This window comes from Nerophis ophidion, linkage group LG25, assembly GCF_033978795.1.
Source record: "Nerophis ophidion isolate RoL-2023_Sa linkage group LG25, RoL_Noph_v1.0, whole genome shotgun sequence".
Lineage (NCBI taxonomy): Eukaryota > Metazoa > Chordata > Actinopteri > Syngnathiformes > Syngnathidae > Nerophis > Nerophis ophidion.
Window position 1 is genome coordinate 38,064,561 of NC_084635.1, and position 22,784 is coordinate 38,087,344.

Below are 22,784 nucleotides of genomic sequence, written 5' to 3' on the forward strand. Positions count from 1 at the left end.
TGTAATATGTACAACACACACACTGCAAGTACAGTATATATATCATGTAGTAACAGACACCTTTATAATACGCACCTGAACCACCTCCTCATGGGTTACATCAGAGAGGCCCCTGGGGTCCACTTGGACTTCATCGGGGTCATGGGTGCTGTGCAGGTGCCAGTCGGGCTCTGACAACTGGCTGTCATGGTACCTGCTACACAACTGGCTGTCGTGGTACCTGCTACACACACAGAGAAGCAGGTGAGGTTGATAAGAAGACAAGGTGGCACCTTGCAGGAACTTACCTGTCCCAGGTGTGGCTGGGGCTGTGGTCCATGAGCAGGATGTCGTCCACTTCATCCTCGATGTGGAAAGGGTGCAGAGAGATGGGCTCGTCTAACGGGAAGGAGTAGTCGGCCATGTAGGGGTGAGCCAGGGCCTCCTCCGCAGTCAGACGATCCATGGGGTTGAAAGTCAGAATCTTCTCCAGGAAGTCCAGGGCTGTACATGGGATGGCAATGAAGCTTTGACAGCCATTTTATTTGGCCTTCCAAGAACAATACCTTGAGGACTGACACCAGGCAGGAGTTGGATGAGTGGGATGTGGGGCTTGGACATGTCTTTGTGGGTGAAGACTGGTATCACACTGTGCAGCTCCTGACAGTCCTCCTCTCTCAGGACAGGGATGGACTCCAGGATGAGCTGCATCTGCTCCAGTTCATGAGCTCCTATTGGATCAGACACAGTTGTAACCTTGGTTCCCAGGTGATGTGGTTCTGGTTTCTGAACTGACCTGCAAACAGTGTCTTCCCTGTTAGCATCTCTGCAAAGATGCAGCCAGCGGCCCACATGTCGATGGCTTTGGTGTAGTTGTTTGGAGACAACAGCAGGCGGGGGGACCTGTACCACTTGGTGACCAGACCTTCAGACAGGTGACCCTGGATCACAGGCAACATGTTTGTCACAACACACCAAAACAACCAAGACCTGTACCACTTGGTGACCAGACCTTCAGACAGGGGACCCTGGATCACAGGCAACATGTTTGTCACAACACACCAAAACAACCAAGACCTGTACCACTTGGTGACCTGACCTTCAGACAGGTGACCCTGGATCACAGGCAACATATTTGTCACAACACACCAAAACAACCAAGACCTGTACCACTTGGTGACCAGACCTTCAGACAGGTGACCCTGGATCACAGGCAACATGTTTGTCACAACACACCAAAACAACCAAGACCTGTACCACTTGGTGACCTGACCTTCAGACAGGTGACCCTGGATCACAAGCAACATGTTTGTCACAACACACCAAAACAACCAAGACCTGTACCACTTGGTGACCTGACCTTCAGACAGGTGACCCTGGATCACAAGCAACATGTTTGTCACAACACACCAAAACAACCAAGACCTGTACCACTTGGTGACCAGACCTTCAGACAGGTGACAGGTGGTTATGCCCTAAAGCAGCTTCTAAAGTTACAGTACCGCAGCCAACAGTTTGGAAACCTGTTGACCTTAACTAGTTGGTGACTTGCACCACAACTAGTTGGTGACATCTGCGATGAGGTGGCGACTTGTCCAGGGTGCTGAGATAGGCGCCAGCCCCCCCCCACGACCCCGAAAGGGAATAAGCGGTAGAAAATGGATGGATGGATAGTTGGTGACTTGCACCACAACTAGTTGGTGACTTCTGCGATGAGGTGGCGACTTGTCCAGGGTGTACCCTGCCTTCCGCCCGATTGTAGCTGAGATAGGAGCCAGCCCTCCCCGCGACCCCGAAAGGGAATAAGTGGTAGAAAATGGATGGATGGATAGTTGGTGACTTGCACCACAACTAGTTGGTGACTTGCACCACAACTAGTTGGTGACTTGCACCACAACTAGTTGGTGACTTGCACCACAACTAGTTGGTGACCTCTGAGATGAGGTGGCGACTTGTCCAGGGTGTACCCTACCTTCCGCCCGGTTGTAGCTGAGATAGGCGCCAGCCCCCCCCCGAAAGGGAATAAGCGGTAGTAAATGGATGGATGGATAGTTGGTGACTTGCACCACAACTAGTTGGTGACTTCTGCGATGAGGTGGCGACTTGTCCAGGGTGTACCCTGCCTTCCGCCCGATTGTAGCTGAGATAGGCGCCAGCCCCCCGCGACCCCGAAAGGGAATAAGCGGTAGAAAATGGATGGATGGCTAGTTGGTGACTTGCACCACAACTAGTTGGTGACTTGCACCACAACTAGTTGGTGACTTGCACCACAACTAGTTGGTGACTTGCACCACAACTAGTTGGTGACTTGCACCACAACTAGTTGGTGACTTGCACCACAACTAGTTGGTGACTTGCACCACAACTAGTTGGTGACTTGCACCACAACTTGAGGCTTGTGAATTCCAGCAACAACACAGATGCTATTAAGAGTTTTTTAGTTTGCCCCAAAACATAAAATAGTCTTGAAATCACCTTCAAATTATTCTTTTGAAATTATTTATAAACATATCTTTTAAACAGAGATGCACATTGAAATTATTTCTTAAACTAGGCCCACACATAAAAATTATTTATCCAATGTGTTTTTTAGAGCTGCAAATTGAAATTATGTATAAAATTATTTTGTAGAGTTGCACATTGCAGTTGTTTCTTAAACAAGGCCTGCACATTGAAATGATTTATACATTTACTTTTAATTAAGGCTGCACATTGAAAATATTTATTAAACCGATTATTCATTTGAGTTTTTGATTTGTCTGTGTGTTTAACTATTATTGTAGTGATGCACCCCATTTCATGAACTACTTCCTCAAAATGAGTACTGTGTAATTACATCATCTAAATATTAAATGAGTACTGTGTATACTACATCATGTAAATATTAAATGAGTACTGTGTATATTACATCATGTAAATACTAATTGAGTACTGTGTATACTACATCATGTAAATATTAAATGAGTACTGTGTATATTACATCATGTAAATACTAATTGAGTACTGTGTATACTACATCATGTAAATACTAAATGAGTACTGTGTATACTACATCATGTAAATATTAAATGAGTACTGTGTATATTACATCATGTAAATACTAATTGAGTACTGTGTATAATACATCATGTAAATACTAAATGAGTACTGTGTATATTACATCATGTAAATACTAATTGAGTACTGTATATATTACGTCATGTAAATACTAAATGAGTACCGTGCATATTACATCATGTAAATATTGAATTGACTATCTAAATGTATTTCATGTAGAATGACAGAGTTAATGGAATGTAAAAGCAGCAATAATTGTGTTGTATGCAAGAATTTTGAGTGCATGAAAAGAATGGCGGCCATCTTACCGCCACGCAAGCACCTCGAATAAACACTTACTGACCCCAGTTCTAGTTGATGTGTTTTGGACTTTCACCCACTTGCAATTGTGAAGTATTAGTGTCAACTAAAGCTGGATTGGTCAAGGGATGTCCAGTCCAAGGATATTTCTTCACTGTCGTGTCGGCTCCTGATTTCTTTAACATGGCGCCACCTATAAGACTTCTCAGCACAAAGGAGAAGAGGTGTGGCCAGGAAAGGAAAATATATTTGGCATTTGTGTCCCAGTAACATCACTACGGTCCGAATATGGCCACACTATGATTAGGAACTACTTCCTCTTCATGCACACAAATAGTCCTGGTGGCACTAAAACACATCATACAAAGTCTGCTTTCAAAAGAAATAGGTCAAGTGTGTGCGCTCGCTTCAGTTGGATTCTTGTAGCAAGAACTCCTGTGAACCCTTGAATCCCAGACCTCATAGCTTCTACCAGTAAAACCTAGTTTCCACACATACACAGAAGAAAAGATCAACCTTGGTCAGAGCTTTACAAGTCAAAGTGAATTCTTGTCATTCTTCACAACCAGGAGGACTGCCAGCTTCACACACACACACAACTTACTTGCTCAGAACAAAGCAGAGAGCAACCTCAAGCAGGAAATAATCAGCAGCGGTTATTAAATCCAGCAGGACAGAAAGTGTGAGCATATTTAGAAACCAAGTCAACGTGACTATTGATGCAGTTGTAGCTCACACTCCGTGGGTTTCCATACACTAAATTTCTCAAATCATTTGGCTCAAAGAGAATTCTTAAATACATGCAAAGACCTTAATCGGATTGTGTTTGCTTTCTGAAAGATGGGATTAACACACCTGTATGTGATAGGGAGACCTTATCAGCACCCCCATCTCTATGGAGAACCAACAACATTACTCAAAGATGGGGGGTATCCAACAAGCCGAGAGAGTAACAAATAATATATCCATTTTTTATATACATGACGAAAAACCAAACCGTCTAAAAAGTGCCAGTATGTTGTCAAAGCAGACACTTTAATACGTGACATGGTGCTCTATTAAATTAATAATACAGCTTGGAAGAAACACAATGCAATTAAACAAGGGGAGCTTTAATGCCGCTAGCTTAATGCTAACGTAGAAGGGCCTGGCACATTGACAAACTAACCCAAATTAGCATAGAGCAAATATAGACAAACAATCACACTGTGAACAGTCTCCAATCAACCTAAACTACATGTTTTGCTCATGTGGGAGAACATGCAGAAAACACACACAACATAGATGTCAGTAGCTACGAAAACATTTCATCAGATTAAAAAAAAAAGAAACAGGCCATTGGGAATATTCTGAGCCAATCACACACGTTCCAATCAAATTTTCATTCCACCCACAATCTGTTATATCATTAAGCTTTAGAACATTGCTGTAAAAATCTCCTTCCGCGTCTGTTCCTGTCACCCACATTTCAGGCTGGCCGCTCTGGAAAGACTGTGTGGAAACACAGTGCTTGGTTCCTGCTGTGACTTACATGACCATACTATAGCATACAAAAGTGCAGACATTGAAATACTTGGTATAGGAGCGGCATAGCTTGGTAGAGTAGCCGTGCCAGCAACTTGAGGGTTTCAGGTTCGATTCCCGCTTCCACCCATCCTTGTCACTGCTGTTGTGTCCTTGGGCAAGACACTTTACCAACCTGCTCCCAGTGCCACCCACACTGCTTCAAATGTAACTTAGATATTGGGTTTCACAATGTAAAGCGCTTTGAGTCCATAGAGAAAAGCGCTTTATAAACAGAATTCACTTCACTAGTTCAAGACTTAGTCATTTGAAAACATCACTTCGCTAGTTGCCATCTAAATAATTCATTTGGGATTGTCCGGCGGGCCAGATTGAGAAGCTTAAAAAGGCCGCACGTGGGCCTACATTTGCCAAAGTCTGCTGTAAGCTGATGTTTAGCCACAGTTTCTTTTTGCAGTCTTGTTTGCCCTGTAAAGATTTGCATTTCCCACACACAACCAGAAGCTTCGGTTTCAGATGCAGGAACAAGTTTATTGTGCTGCAACGTTTTTTAACAAACTTTGCAGCGTGCAGTCACTTGCTGCAAAACCAAACCACTGACATAACATTTCTTGGGAACAAACGTCTCAGTCTTGTTAGCAGTAGCCATGTTTTGCTGGACTCGCAAAGGAAGTAAGGGGGAGGGCAGAAACTACAAAAGTATGCAGGAGCAATACCAGAAAAAACTATTTATTGTCTGCAACAAAAAACTTGAATTTATTGATAAAATCAATATATCGGCCAAGCCTAATAGTTAATGTTTGTTCATTAGTCGTAAGAGGATAACAAATAGGAGATCACATGACTTCAAAACAGGTCTCATTCATGCAGATCTTTTAGACTTCAGTTATGTAAAAATTAGACATCTGTATACAACTTCATTGACCAGAAACGCAGCTCACAAGTCATTATCGTAAGTCTCTGATAATCATGACAAAAAGTGTCATTTAAAGGCCTACTGAAAGCCACTACTAGCGACCACACAGTCTGATAAGTTCATATATCAATGATGAAATCTTAACATTGCAACACATGCAAATACAGCCGGTTTCATTTACTAAATTGCAATTTTAAATTTCGCGCGGAAGTATCATGCTAATACATCGCTGTTTGATGACGTCATGCATTGTAGAAGACATTTTTTTCCAGCACCGTTCACAGCTATAAGTTGTCTCTTTTCACTGCATAATTCTACAGTATTATGGACATTTGTGTTGCTGAATATTTTGCAATTTGTTCAGTTAATAATGGAGACGTCAAAGAAGAAATATGTAGGTGGGAAGCAGTGTATTGCGGCCGCCTTTAGCAACACAAACACATTCCCGAAAGATGACGGTAAAATTTTACTATGGAACAGAGCGGTCAAGCGAACATGGTTCCCTACCACATGTCAACCGGCAGGTTTCGGTGAGAAAATGGTGGCAATAAGTCGGCTCTTACCGTAGACATGAGCGGAGGGCTTGCGATGTTCCTCCTGCACCTATCACAGAGGCAGCTGCGGACTCTCTTGCCTCCTCCCACCCCCGACCGTCGGATGCTTCCACCGTGGATGAGGGGGGAAAAAAAAATCTCAGCCCGGCCCCACCGGCTGCCTTCGCCTCGTCGAGAAACGTGGCTTCCCTCGGAGACACTGGCTGTCACCACACCCGTGGCCACACCCCTCCGACTTTCAGGTTGTACAGGTACGACCATATTTAGGTTTAGATTTATTGGTACCCGTTGGGGAAATTCCTTTTCACTGCCGTACATTTAAAAATATAAACATTACACATCACAAAATAATCTCACTAAAACACTAGTTACACAATAAGAAGATAAGTGATTTTCCAGAATTATCCCAGTAAATTTGTCTAATAACATCGGAATCGCTCTGCTGTCTAGTTTTTTTTTTTCCCCTAGTCCTTCACTCTGACTTTCCTCATCCAGGAATCTTTCATCCTCACTCAAATTAATGGAGAAATCGTCGCTTTCTCGGTCCGAATCGCTCTCGCTACTGGTGACCATGATTGTAAACAATGTGCGGATGTGAGGAGCTCCACAACCCGTGATGTCACGCGCACATCGTCTGTTACTTCTGGTACAGGCAAGGCTTTTTTAATAGCGACCAAAAGTTGCAAATTTTATCGTTGATGTTCTCTAATAAATCCTTGCAGCAAAAATATGGCAATATCGCGAAATGATCAAGTATGACACATAGAATGGACCTGCTATCCCCGTTTAAATAAGAACATCTCATTTCAGTAGGCCTTTGAAGACGTTAAAACAATACCAACACCAAATATCAGTGGAAAGTGTGTGAATGTTGTCTGCTATGAGGTGGACACTTGTCTTCCCTACTTCCGCCAGAATGCAGCTGGGATACGCTCCAGCACCCCCGAGACGGGCAAGCGGTAAAAAATGGATGAAGTTGTAGTCATCTGTTAGAGCTAATGCATGTAAGCTACTAGCGCTAATTCATTAGCATGTAGCTAAACAAGCTGAAAGGACCACAACTGCCCCTTACTGTACAAGAGGCACACTCCGTATGACCAACAGTCCAATGAGAGAAACTAGGACTGTAGGTGTAAACCACCTAGTGTACAAGAGGCACACTCCGTATGACCAACAGTCCAATGAGAGAAACTAGGACTGTAGGTGTAAACCACCTAGTGTACAAGAGGCACACTCCGTATGACCAACAGTCCAATGAGAGAAACTAGGACTCTATGTGTAAACCACCTAGTGTACAAGAGGCACACTCCGTATGACCAACAGTCCAATGAGAGAAACTAGGACTGTAGGTGTAAACCACCTAGTGTACAAGAGGCACACTCCGTATGACCAACAGTCCAATGAGAGAAACTAGGACTGTAGGTGTAAACCACCTAGTGTACAAGAGGCACACTCCGTATGACCAACAGTCCAATGAGAGAAACTAGGACTGTAGGTGTAAACCACCTAGTGTACAAGAGGCACACTCCTTATGACCAACAGTCCAATGAGAGAAACTAGGACTCTATGTGTAAACCACCTAGTGTACAAGAGGCACACTCCGTATGACCAACAGTCCAATGAGAGAAACTAGGACTGTAGGTGTAAACCGCCTAGTGTACAAGAGGCACACTCCTTATGACCAACAGTCCAATGAGAGAAACTAGGACTCTATGTGTAAACCACCTAGTGTACAAGAGGCACACTCCTTATGACCAACAGTCCAATGAGAGAAACTAGGACTGTAGATGTAAACCACCTAGTGTACAAGAGGCACACTCCTTATGACCAACAGTCCAATGAGAGAAACTAGGACTGTAGATGTAAACCACCTAGTGTACAAGAGGCACACTCCTTATGACCAACAGTCCAATGAGAGAAACTAGGACTGTAGATGTAAACCACCTAGTGTACAAGAGGCATTCTCCGTATGACCAAGTCCAATCAGAGAAACTAGGACTGTAGGTGTGAACCGCCCAGTGTACAAGAGGCACATTCCTTATGACCAACAGTCCAATGAGAGAAACTAGGACTCTATGTGTAAACCACCTAGTGTACAAGAGGCACACTCCTTATGACCAACAGTCCAATGAGAGAAACTAGGACTGTAGATGTAAACCACCTAGTGTACAAGAGGCATTCTCCGTATGACCAAGTCCAATGAGAGAAACTAGGACTGTAGGTGTTAACCGCCTAGTGTACAAGAGGCACACTCCGTATGACCAACAGTCCAATGAGAGAAACTAGGACTGTAGGTGTAAACCACCTAGTGTACAAGAGGCACACTCCATATGACCAACAGTCCAATGAGAGAAACTAAGACTGGAGGTGTAAACCACCTAGTGTACAAGAGGCACACTCCTTATGACCAACAGTCCAATGAGAGAAACTAAGACTGGAGGTGTAAACCACCTAGTGTACAAGAGGCACACTCCTTATGACCAACAGTCCAATGAGAGAAACTAGGACTGGAGGTGTAAACCACCTAGTGTACAAGAGGCACACTCCATATGACCAACAGTCCAATGAGAGAAACTAAGACTGGAGGTGTAAACCACCTAGTGTACAAGAGGCACACTCCTTATGACCAACAGTCCAATGAGAGAAACTAGGACTCTATGTGTAAACCACCTAGTGTACAAGAGGCACACTCCTTATGACCAACAGTCCAATGAGACAAACTAGGACTGTAGATGTAAACTACCTAGTGTACAAGAGGCATTCTCCGTATGACCAAGTCCAATGAGAGAAACTAGGACTGTAGATGTAAACCACCTAGTGTACAAGAGGCACACTCCGTATGACCAACAGTCCAATGAGAGAAACTAGGACTGTAGGTGTGAACCGCCCAGTGTACAAGAGGCACATTCCTTATGACCAACAGTCCAATGAGAGAAACTAGGACTGTAGGTGTAAACCACCTAGTGTACAAGAGGCACACTCCGTATGACCAACAGTCCAATGAGAGAAACTAGGACTGTAGGTGTAAACCACCTAGTGTACAAGAGGCACACTCCTTATGACCAACAGTCCAATGAGAGAAACTAGGACTCTATGTGTAAACCACCTAGTGTACAAGAGGCATTCTCCGTATGACCAACAGTCCAATGAGAGAAACTAGGACTGTAGATGTAAACCACCTAGTGTACAAGAGGCATTCTCCGTATGACCAAGTCCAATGACAGAACTAGGACTGTAGGTGTGAACCGCCTAGTGTACAAGAGGCACACTCCTTATGACCAACAGTCCAATGAGAGAAACTAAGACTGTAGATTTAAACCACCTAGTGTACAAGAGGCATTCTCCGTATGACCAACAGTACAATGAGAGAAACTAGGACTGTAGGTGTGAACTGAGAAGAGACTGAATGATTTTAGGAAACCCAGACTAATTCAGTGCATGGAAACAAAGCAGACTTTCCAACAGTGATCGGGCTCAGCTGTGCCTGCATGACTCGGGGGTGATGAAAACAAGCCTGGTTAAGTCTGAAACACAATGATGGGTTCACTTGAAAACAAGTCTGGTTAGGTCTGAAACACGAGACCACTGCTGGTGCGATCAGCATTCTCCCTCCCCCACCAGCATACCACCATTGTTATCACAGACAGACAAAACACAGCTGGAGAGGAGCAGCTTAGTTAAGAATCAGGCCGACTATAGGACTTTGGCAAAAACTTAGTTAAGTTTCAGCCCGACTACAGGACTTAGGCAAAAACTTAAAACAATAGTCCAACCACGACAAGGAGAGTTTCGCATTTGTACTACTAGCATTCATACTGGAAATATACCCTTTGTTTAACCAGATAAGAAACCCATTGAGATCAAGATCTCTTTCACAAGGGTGACCTGGCCAAGAGGTCAACAGCACATGTCACAAAGCAGTTTCAAAAAAGTAATACGTTAAGACATACATTTTAAAAACTGTAAAACAATAAAATATTTACACCTTTTAAAAACACAGACAAATACAAACCCCAAAAGCTGTGAAGTTGTCACGTTGTGTAAATGCTAAATAAAAAGAGAATACAACAAATCCTTTTCAACTTATATCCATTTGAATAGACTGCAAAGACAAGATATTTCATGTCCACACTGACAAACTTTCTTTTTTTTTTTGCAAATATTAGCTTATTTGGAATTTGATGGCTGCAGCATGTTTCAAAAAAGCTGGCACAGGCGGCAAAAAAAAGAGTGAGAAAGTTGAGGAATGCTCATCCAAGACTTATTTGGAACATCCCACAGGTGAACAGGCTAATTGGGAACAGGTGGGTGCCATGATTGGCTATAAAAGCAGCTTCCATGAAATGCTCACTCATTCACAAACAAGGACGGGGTGAGGGTCACTACTTTGTCAACAAATGCCTGAGCAAATTGTTTAAGAACATTTGTCAAGCAACTATTGCAAGGAATTTAGGGATCTCACCATCTACGCTCCGTAATATCATCAAAAGGTTCAGAGAATGTGGAGAAATCACAGCACGTAAGCCATGATAGTATGCACCTTGGATCCCTCAGGCGCTACTGTCACATCTGTGTGTAAAGGATATCACCACATGGGCTCAGGAACACTTCAGAAAACCACTGTCAGTAACTACAGTTGGTCGCTACATCTGTAAGTGCAAGTTAAAACTCTATTATGCAAAGCCAAAGCCATTCATCAAAAACACCCAGAAACGTTTCGCTGGGCCCGAGCTCGTTTAAGATAGACTGATGCAAAGTGGAAAAGTGTTCTGTGGTCTGACGAGTCAACATTTCAAATTGTATTTGGAAACTGTGGACAGAAAAGGAAAAGAACCATGGGGACTATAGTAAGGTGAAAGTGTTCTAGGCAGCATGTGTGATGGTATGGGGGTGTATTAGTGATTGTTGTAGGGTGAAAGTGTACTAGGCAGCATGTGTGATGGTATGGGGGTGTATTAGTGATTGTTGTAGGGTGAAAGTGTACTAGGCAGCATGTGTGATGGTATGGGGGTGTATTAGTGATTGTTGTAGGGTGAAAGTGTTCTAGGCAGCATGTGTGATGGTATGGGGGTGTATTAGTGATTGTTGTAGGGTGAAAGTGTTCTAGGCAGCATGTGTGATGGTATGGGGGTGTATTAGTGGTTGTTGTAGGGTGAAAGTGTTCTAGGCAGCATGTGTGATGGTATGGGGGTGTATTAGTGATTGTTGTAGGGTGAAAGTGTTCTAGGCAGCATGTGTGATGGTATGGGGGTGTATTAGTGGTTGTTGTAGGGTGAAAGTGTTCTAGGCAGCATGTGTGATGGTATGGGGGTGTATTAGTGATTGTTGTAGGGTGAAAGTGTTCTAGGCAGCATGTGTGATGGTATGGGGGTGTATTAGTGATTGTTGTAGGGTGAAAGTGTTCTAGGCAGCATGTGTGATGGTATGGGGGTGTATTAGTGGTTGTTGTAGGGTGAAAGTGTTCTAGGCAGCATGTGTATGGGGGTGTATTAGTGGTTGTTGTAGGGTGAAAGTGTTCTAGGCAGCATGTGTGATGGTATGGGGGTGTATTAGTGATGGTTGTAGGGTGAAAGTGTTCTAGGCAGCATGTGTGATGGTATGGGGGTGTATTAGTGATGGTTGTAGGGTGAAAGTGTTCTAGGCAGCATGTGTGATGGTATGGGGGTGTATTAGTGATTGTTGTAGGGTGAAAGTGTTCTAGGCAGCATGTGTGATGGTATGGGGGTGTATTAGTGGCCAAGGCATGGCTAACTTACACATCTGTGAAGGTACCATTAATGCTGAAAGGTACATACAGCTTTTGGAGCAACATCAACGTTATCACGGACGCCCCTGCTTATTTCAGCAAGACAATGCCAAGCCAGGTGTTACAACAGCATGGCTTCATAGTAAAAGAGTTCGGGTACTAGACTGGCCTGCCTGCAGTCCAGACATTGAAAATATGTGGTGCAATATGAAGGCTAAAATATGATAAGGTAGACTAACAACTTAAGCTGTACATCAAGCAAGAATGGGAAATAATTCCACTTCAAAAATGTGTCTCCTCAGTTCCCAAACCTTTACTGAGTGTTGTTAAAAGGAAAGGCCATGTAACACACTGGTAAAAATGCCTTTTTTGCAATGTGTTGCTGCCATTACATTCTAACTTCAGGATTATTTGAAAAAATAAACGTTTATCAGTGTGAACGTGAAATATCTTGTCTTTGAAGTCCATTCAATTGAATATGAGTTGAAAATGATTTGCAAATCATTGTATTCTGTTTTTATTTACCATATCCACAATGTGACAACTTTACTGCTTTTGTACTTTGTACTACAAAAGTGCAGTGAAGCCATTTCTGAGAACAGTGGGCTAATTCTGATCTTCCCAGCAAACGTGACGTAGATGGCTCCTCCCACAGGATGAGTCATGTGACAATACTAACATGACGTAGATGGCTCCTCCCACAGGATGAGTCATGTGACAATACTAACACGACGTAGATGGCTCCTCCCACAGGATGAGTCATGTGACAATAAGTATGAGGTGACTCCAACAACAAAGATGTTGAGTCAACACAGTGAAGGAGTGGGCTATGGATGAGGTGGTGCTAAGCAGTCACATGGTCTCCTTTCAGACAGACTGATGACTAATGTGAGACACGTGTGGTTGGCCGTCTCACAATGAATGGAGAAGAGAGGCTTCAACGTCACACCACCATGCAGGCCTCACATACAATTCTTTTATTAGGGTGACAACACTCCAGTGGCTACAATCACACTCCAGTGGCTACAATCACACTCCAGTGGCTACAATCACACTGCAGTTGCACACAAGGCTACAATCCCACACCAGTGGCTACAATTGACACACCTTGCTACAGCCACACACCAGTGGCACACAAGGCTACAATCCCACACCAATGGCTACAATTGACACACCTGGCTACAGCCACATACACCAGTGGCTACAATTTACACACCTGGCTACAGTCACACACCAGTGGCACACAAGGCTACAATCACACACCAGTGGCTACAATCACACACAAGGCTACAATTACACACCAGTGGCTACAATCACACACCAGTGGCTAGAATTGACACACCTGGCTACAATCACACACCAGTGGCTACAATCACACACCAGTGGCACACAAGGCTACAATTGACACACATGGCTACAATCACACACCAGTGGCTACAATTGACACACCAGTGGCTACAATTGACACACCAGTGGCTACAATTGACACACCAGTGGCTACAATTACACTCCAGTGGCTACAATCACACACCAGTGGGTACAATTGACACACCTGGCTACAATCACACACCAGTGGCTACAATCACGCACAAGTGGCTACAATTGACACACCTGGCTACAATCACACACCAGTGGCACACCAGTGGCTACGATCAAACACCAGTGGCTACAATTGACACACCTGGCTACAATCACACACCAGTGGCTACAATTGACACACCTGGCCACAATCACACACCAATGGCACACAAGGCTACAATCACACACCAGTGGCTACAATTGACACACCTGGCCACAATCACACCAGCAGCTACAATTGACACACCTGGCCACAATCACACACCAGGGGCACACAAGGCTACAATCACATATCTGGATAAAATGACACACTTGGCTACAATCACACACCAGTGGCTACTTTGAACCTAGGACAACCGGGAACTACTTGTTATTAACCAACAGCCGGTTGGAACAATGTAGCTTCTTTTTACGAAATGAAAGACAGCGATTTGCGTTGAAATCAAATACTGCAAATGTAGTTCATTTTCCCTGAGAAGGGAAGCAGAAGCGGTACCACATGGAACCACATCCCGCCTGCTTTACTTCCTGCTGGGAACACCAGCACATTAGTGGGTGATAAACACCACAAACTCCCAACCTAGTGGTACAGTGTTGTGGACCATGCCTCCTAATGTCCTTGCCAGTCTTACCTTGTGGGAGTAGTGAGGGTCCATGATGCGGGCTAGACCAAAATCCCCAATCTTCAGCACCAGGTCCTCTGTGTTGACAAAGAGGTTCGCGGGCTTGAGGTCACGGTGGAGCACATTGGCAGAGTGGATGTACTTCAGCCCCCTGAGGAGTTGGTACATGAAGAGCCTGGCGTGGCCTTCGGACAGGAGGCCTCGATCCAGCACCTTACACAGGTCGGTCTCCATGTACTCCTGTACTATGTAGACCGAGTTGACTTCAGTCAGGGACACCACATCTTCAGTTAGCCTGCGACCGCTGGGGCCCAAAGTTTCAAAAACCTAGACAGAAAGCAGAGGTCAGCAAAGTATATCCCAGTAAAGTCAGCCCTGGCACAGGACTTACCTTAACAATGTTGTCATGGTCCAGGCGCCGTATGATTTTAATTTCTCGCAGGGCATGCTTGACACTCTGGGGATCGGTCAAGATAATCTTCTTCACCGCCACTCGCTTATCACAGTCGGTGTCTACTGCTGAGAAGACCAGGCCGTTTCCTCCGTAGCCAAGAGGCTTCAAGTCCATGTATCGAGAGCCCAGGTCAAAGCCGTGGATGTTCATTAGGGACTCAAACTTCTCTGCCATGGTGACTTTTAAGGCTCTTGCACCAAACCTCACTAATGTTTGGTCTGGAGCTTTCTCAACTATGGTCAACGCTAGCAGAAGACCCCTTCAAACTGTGCTAACGGTCCCCCACGACCCTGTGCAGTTGCCACGGTCAGATACCCGACACTTTGGCCTTGTTTAACTTGCTTTTCATCTTGATTGACCACAGGTTGAAATGTCCAACTCCACTCCTGGGGATGGATACTTCTTGGAATGAAACGGCAATGTTAGGCTCTAGAAGCATGGAGTTGCAGTGTAGAACTGGTCCTGAGCAGCTTCATGGGATTTTACAGACTTTTGATTCAATGGTTCCTAAAGACTATCCTGATCCTGACAAAATGGTTTAGAGCCTGACCTTTAGATTGGAGTTATTGGTTAGCCTCAATGATCAGGTGGCTCAAGCTCGCCACAGTCGCAATCAAAACTATCCTCCATTTTAGTTGGCAACAAGCTGAAAGACAAGGGAACAGAAGGAACAAACATGTCTTTAGAGGTCAATAAAAACAACTTGGATAACATTTTCATGTATTTAGCAAAGTCTTCATTGTCCCGTTAATAGCTGAAGTCCTCCCACAAAGTCTCTGAATCTTTTATTTGCATGCAACGTACAATAACACATTGGACTCACTCCATCCAGCTGTATCATCAATGGCCATACAGCAATAGATATCAGTCTATTATCTGTATAATCACTGGCCATACAGCAAAAGAGGATATCAGTCTATTATCTGATGATAACAGTCTATTATCTGTATAATCACTGGCCATACAGAAATACATGACATCAGTCTATTATCTGATGATATCAGTCAATTACCTGTATAATCACTGGCCATACAGCAAAAGAGGATATCAGTCTATTACCTGATGATATCAGTCTATTATCTGTATAATCACTGGCCATACAGCAATAGATGATATCAGTCTATTATCTGTATAAATCACTGGCCATACAGCAATACATGACATCAGTCTATTATCTGATGATATCAGTCAATTATCTGTATAATCACTGGCCATACAGCAATAGATGATATCAGTCCATCACTTGATGATATCAGTCTATTACCTTCTATGTTAGCCACATGTCTGTCTTTATCATGTCTATTTTCTGCTGAAGCTGTTACATATTCTGTAATATTGTACATGATCATTGTTATATATTGTAGATATGATATCAACATGTTGTCTGTACATCTGGGTTGGCCCTGTCATGAGGCGGCGACTAGTCCAGGGTGTACCCTGCCTTCCTTGTCCAGGGTCTACCCCGCCTCCCTTGTCCAGGGTCTACATCGCCTTCCTTGTCCAGGGTGTACTCTGCCTACCGCCCCAATGCAGCTGGGATAGGCTCCAGCACTCCGCGACCCCAAAAGGAACAAGCAATAGAAAATGGATGGATATTATAATAATTTATCAGTATATAGTATATACTGTATATATAATATGTAAATACTACATGTTATACTGCTACTACGGTACATTTTTAGTCTATTTTATACAGCATTACCCTGTCCATCCTCTGTAACTGAGCTACAGTGTGGAACAATTTCCCTTGTGGATCAATAAGTTTTCTGAGTGAAAGACGAGCATTATTGACCTACAATTAACAACTATTGTAAGTTATTTCACTTTACCGTTCTCTGTGTTGCTTAAGCTGTGTTGAAGCAGCATAAAATGACATTATGTTAAATCAAGAGTTTCTGTCTCTGATAGTTGATATAATAATGTAAGTGCATCATAAAGCCTACATGAACTCCATGGTGTTCAGGGATGAATAGTCTCTCCTATTGCTGTTGTACTATTTGTTCAGCTATAGTTACATGAATCATTAGTAATCTAGCAGCCTAGTAATGAATGACAGGGTCCCTGCTATCACATGTTGATAAAATATAAAATTTACATAATAAAAATCAACTACTGGCTTCCCAAATGCTGTAAAACAGTGGTTCTCTAATGGGGGTACATTTATAATTCTAAGAGAGACAAAACTCAAATAGAATTTGAAAATCCAAGAAAATATTTTAAAGACTTGGTCTTCACTTGTTTAAATAAATTCATTTATTTTTTTACTTTGCTTCTTATAGCTTTCAGAAAGACAATTTTAGAGAAAAAATACAACCTTAAAAATGATTTTAGAATTTTTAAACACATATACCTTTTAAATTCCTTCCTCTTCTTTCCTGACAATTTAAATCAATGTTCACATATTTTTTTTATTGCAAAGAATACATTTTAATTTAATTCTTCATTTTAGCTTCTGTTTTTTCGACGAAGAATATTTGTGAAATATTTCTTCACAACCTATTATTAAAATTCCCAAAAATTATTCTGGCAAATCTAGAAAATCTGTAGAATCAAATTTAAATCTTATTTCAAAGTGGATTTTAACCTATTTAAAAAATGTCATCAAAATTATAGAATTAATCTTAATCAGGAAAAATGACTAATGATGTTCCATATATTTTTATTTTTTTTAATTTTTTCAAAAAGATTCAAATTAGCTAGTTTTTCCCTTCATTTTTTGGGGTTGAATTTTAAAGAGTCGAAATTGAAGATAAACTATGTTTCAAAATTTAATTTTAATTTTTTTCGTGTTTTCTCCTCTTTTTAACCTTTTAATTAAGTGTTATTTTTCATCATTTATTCTCTCCAAAAAACCTTCTGTAAAAGGAAAAAAAATGTACGACGTAATGACAGAAATGCCATTTTTTTTATATATATAGATTTATTTATTATAGGTAAATTGAGCAAATTGGCTATTTCTGGCAATTTATTTAAGTGTGTATCAAACTGGTAGCCCTTCGCATTAATCAGTACCCAAGAAGTAGCTCTTGCATTCAAAAAGGTTGGTTACCCCTGGATCAGGAGAACTTGAATTAAAAAAATGTTCGCAGAAAAAAGGTTGAGAACCACTGTTGTAAAAACTGAAGCATGATGAGTTAAAGTTAAAGTAGCAATGATAGTCACACACATACTAGGTGTGGTGAAATTTGTCCTCTGCATTTGACCCATCCCCTTGATCACCCCCTGGGAAGTGAGGGGAGCAGTGGGCAGCAGCGGTCCCGCGGCCGGGAAGCATTTTTGGTGATTTAACCCCCAATTCCAGCACTTGATCCTGAGTGCCAAGCAGGGAGGTAATGGGTGCCATTTTTTCAAAGTCTTTGGTATGACTCGGTCGGGGTTTGAACTCCCGACCTACCCATCTCAGGGCGGACACTCTAACCACTAGGCCAGTGGTTCTCAAATGGGGGTACTTGAAGATATGCCAAGGGGTACGTGAATTTTTTTTAAATATTCTAAAAATAGCAACAGTTCAAAAATCCTTGATATATTTATTGAATAATACTTCAACAAAATATGAATGTAAGTATAAAAACTGTGGAAAAAAAATACAACAATGCAATATTCAGTGTTGACAGCTAGATTTTTTGTGGACATGTTCCATAAATATTGAAGATTTCTTTTTTTGTGAAGAAATGTTTAGAATTAAGTTAAATAGGTTTAATGGATCTCGATTACGATCCCCAAAGAGGGCACTTTAGGTTGATGATTACTTACCGAGTCATACCAAAGGTTATAAAAATGGAACTCATTACCTCCCTGCTTGGCACTCAGCATTAAGGGTTGGAATCGGGGGTTAAATCACCAAAAATGATTCCCGGGCGCGGCACCCCTGCTGCCCACTGCTCCCCTCACCTCCAAGGGGGTGATGTTTTTTTTAACCGATTTCCGAACTCTAAAAGGGTGAATTTGGCGATCTAAATGCCTTTCAAATGTTGGCTGTCGGAGCGATGACCTTTCACCCGTGATGTCACAACAGGAAGCAATCCAGCATTTTCTCAAACACATTACACACACAAGTCAAATCAACTCTGTTATTTTCCGTTTTTTCGACTGTTTACCGTACCTTGGAGACATCATGCCTCGTCGGTGTGTTGTCGGAGGGTGTAACAACACGATCAGGGACAGATTCAAGTTGACTTACGTGGAGTGTGCATCGATTAGCACGGCATGCTAATCGATGCTAACATGCTATTTAGGCTAGCTGTATGTACATATTGCATCGTTATGCCTCATTTGTGGCTATATTCACATCCAGCCTTCCCCTCCACCCACATTTAATGCCAAACAAACACATACCAATCGACAGATTTAAGTTGCACCAGTATCAAAAGATGCGAAAGTCCCTCGTTTGGTCTGCACATTTTACCGGCGATGCTACGACAGACATGGCACAGAGATGGCAAAGAGATGTGTGGATATCCTGCGACACTCAAAGCAGATGCATTTCCAATCACAACAAAATCACAAAGGTGAGTTTTTTTGATGTTATGGACTTATCTGCTAATCAGACATATTTGGTCGCGGCATGGCTGCCAGATAATCGATGCTAACATGCTATTTAGGCTAGCTGTATGTACATTTGTAGCTATATTTGCATCCAGCATTTCGCTCGACCCAGATTTAATGCCAAACAAACACTTACCAATTGACAGATTTAAGTTGCTCCCGTGGTCTGGTCTAAAGATGCAATCGTTGGTTAGAAGGCGATCGCCGAATAGCTTCAACAGCTATTTGCTCAAAACAGGGTTTGCCACACATTCATTTATTTGTGGCGGCTCGCCACGAAAGAATTACGGCCGCCACAAAGAGATTTTTCGGCTTTCGACTCGCTCGACCGCTCATAAAAGCAATGGGACTCTGTCTGAATGGAACTTGTAGTTACAACTCCAGTGCAGTAGGTGGCGGTAGCCTACTATGCATTGTAACTCCGCCAATTGCACTTAATTCACCTGGTGGGTCAGAAGAAGAAGAATAAGAAGAAGACGACGACGAAGTAAAGGAATTACGGACCGGCCGGATCAAAATACGAGGGTAAGACGTCTTGGCAAACAAGTTCAAAAGTGTCACTTTCCGACACTTTAAAATATCTCCACACTGCTGAAATTTTTCCGAAGGCACCGGGTTACAACGTCACCGCACGTTGGTTGATTGCGTCACCGTGTCAAAAAATTGCGTCACATGCCACTATTCGGCCTTACTTTTAACTCATTCCACCGAAGGCCGAATGTGGCTTTTTTTGCCATATTCGGCCGAATATTTTCGGTTACCGATTAATCGGTGCATCCCTAATAATAATAATAATACATACTGTGTAGTGTTGTAAATAGTCAACAGGAAGGATTTTAGTAAGATATAAGCGATGAGCACTACACTGCCAGAAAAAAACCTAGGCAGGACAAGTTTCCCGCAGTGTTTTGTTGTTAAGGTGGCCGCCTTAAAAACATGTTTTTTTATGTCCTGAGTAGCTTCTCAGGCAAATCATATAGTTGATGTAGACGCCCGTATCGGCTGTTCAGTTTACTTGACAAAATAGAAGTGTAGGATACTTCTCTTGTTGCCTTATTTGTATTTGACTTACTTACAGTAAGTCATTAATTTGATGTAGTCATTATTTGGTCTTCGTAAGTCAATATTTGCCAAGTCAAAATATTGACATACGCAGTATCGCAGGCAACTAGGACTGTATATATCTGTATATCGAGATATGTATGGTACTTTGTCTTCCCCGTCCCCTGGAGAGACGTGACACCACCTTAATCAACAAATATATATAAATAGTAATATAAATGTCACCCAGTGGGCCTAAAAGCGTGTATGCCAATCTTAAACATACATATACCTGTATATATACAGTATATATATATATATATATACACATATACATATGTATACATACACACACTATATATATATATTCATATATACATATATGTATATATATATATATAGACTAGAGCTCAACTGGCGGAGCGTCACCAAGAAGGTGAAGACAAAGCTAGCTTAGCACTTAGCATACAAGCAAAGTGAGAAATGTAGACTTTGTGTATTTAAAAGACAGAAATGGAAATGTGATGAGAGGAGAAGAAGACTAGCTAGTGAGTAGTGTTTACTAGTGAGTAGTGTTAACTAGTGAGTAGTGTAACTAGTGAGTAGATTTAAGTCTATTAGCTAGTGTTAGTGAGTAGTGTTAACTAGTGAGAAGTGTTAAGTATATTATCTAGTGTGTAGTGTTAAGTATTAGCTAGTGTTAACTAGTGAGTAGTGTTAACTAGTGAGTAGTGTTAAGTCTATTAGCTAGTGTTAACTAGTGAGTAGTGTTAAGTCAATTAGCTAGTGTTAAGTCTATTAGCTAGTCTTAACTAGTGAGTAGTGTTAAGTCTATTAGCTAGTGTTAACTAGTGAGTAGTGTTAAGTCTATTAGCTAGTGTTAACTTATGAGTAGTGTTAACTAGTGAGTAGTGTTAAGTCTATTAGCTAGTGTTAACTAGTGAGTAGTAAGTTTATTAGCTAGTGTTAGCTAGTAAGTAGTGTTAAATCTATTAGCTAGTGTTCTAGTGTGGGTTCTTCCGAGGATGTTGTAGTCGTAATGATTTGTGCAGTCCTTTGAGACATTTGTGATTTGGGGCTATATAAATAAACATTGATTGATTGATTGATAACTAGTGAGTAGTATTAAGTATATTAGCTAGTGTTAAATAGTGAGTAATCTTAACTAGTGAGTAGTGTTAAGTCTATTAGCTAGTGTTAACTGGTGAGTAGTGTTAACTAGTGAGTAGTGTTAAGTCTATTAGCTAGTAAGCAGTAAGTTTATTAGCTAGTGTTAGCTAGTAAGTAGTGTTAATTAGTGAGTAGTGTTAAATCTATTAGCTAGTGTTAGTGAGTAGTGTTAAGTCTATTAGCTAGTGTTAGCTATTAAGTAGTGTTAACTAGTGAGTAGTGTTAACTAGTGAGTAGTGTTAACTGTATTAGCTAGTGTTAACTAGTGAGTAGTGTTAACTAGTGAGTAGTGTTAAGTCTATTAGCTAGTGTTAACTAGTGAGTAATCTTAACTAGTGAGTAGTGTTAAGTCTATTAGCTAGTGTTAACTAGTGAGTAGTGTTAACTAGTGAGTAGTGTTAAGTCTATTAGCTTGTGTTAACTAGTGAGTAATCTTAACTAGTGAGTAGTGTTAAGTCTATTAGCTAGTGTTAACTAGTGAGTAGTGTTAAGTGTATTAGATAGTGTTAACTAGTGAGTAGTAAGTTTATTAGTTAGTATTAGCTAGTAAGTAGTGTTAACTAGTGAGTAGTGTTAACTAGTGAGTAGTGTTAAATCTATTAGCTAGTGTTGATTAGTGAGTAGTGTTAAGTCTATTAGCTAGTGTTAGCTAGTAAGTAGTGTTAACTAGTGAGTAGTGTTAAATGTATTAGCTAGTGTTAGCTAGTGAGTAGCGTTAACTAGTGAGTAGTGTTAAATGTATTAGCTAGTGTTAGCAGGCGGCTAATGTCCGCAGACAAAGGCGCGTCGTTGTTGTCGGCAGACTAGCTGACTACGTGGTGAAAGCAGCACAAAGCCAGCGTCGGTTAACTTCTTCAACACGACGGCCGTGGGTGTAAACATGATTTAGGAGTACTCACAGCGCGCATTCGTGGCATCGGAGGCCGGCTGGCGTCAGAGAAAGTGACCCAGCTTGGACTGCACTCTGCGGCCCGGGCTTGGCCGAGCTGAAGCGGTCGCCATTGAGGAGGGGCGGAGCTTGGAAAGGCGCAGTGACGTCACTCAGCTGCCTTCAGGGACGGTGGTACAACTCACTATCACTCAGCTTCTCTCCGAACACTGACCTTATTATATACAGTCAGTATATAACAACGTCAGTGTGACTGTAAGTCGCTAACACTTACAGTCACACATTACATTATTATATACTGACTGTAAGTCACTAACACTTACAGTCACACATTACATTATTATATACTGACTGTAAGTCGCTAACACTTACAGTCACACATTACATTATTATATACTGACTGTAAGT

At 42.0% G+C, this 22,784-nt stretch overlaps 1 protein-coding gene across 3 annotated transcripts in view; it reads right to left on the reverse strand.

Moving 5' to 3' along the window:
* Nucleotides 1-22,543, reverse strand: part of mapk6 (mitogen-activated protein kinase 6) — a 25,762-nt gene extending 3,219 nt beyond the window's left edge. Inside the window, exons 1-7 of one of the 3 annotated variants that reach the window (XM_061887546.1) lie at nucleotides 22,387-22,543; nucleotides 14,669-15,377; nucleotides 14,287-14,604; nucleotides 776-920; nucleotides 546-710; nucleotides 288-483; nucleotides 76-196 (exon numbers count right to left, since the gene is read on the reverse strand). In XM_061887546.1, the coding sequence (XP_061743530.1) occupies nucleotides 76-196; nucleotides 288-483; nucleotides 546-710; nucleotides 776-920; nucleotides 14,287-14,604; nucleotides 14,669-14,905 (1,182 nt within the window). In that variant the 5' untranslated portion in view covers nucleotides 14,906-15,377; nucleotides 22,387-22,543. Of the gene's footprint in view, nucleotides 1-75; nucleotides 224-287; nucleotides 484-545; nucleotides 711-775; nucleotides 921-14,286; nucleotides 14,605-14,668; nucleotides 15,378-22,386 lie in introns of all 3 variants that reach the window. The other 2 variants (XM_061887545.1, XM_061887544.1) reach the window with 2 other exon arrangements.
* Between the last annotated feature and the right edge of the window lie 241 nt (nucleotides 22,544-22,784).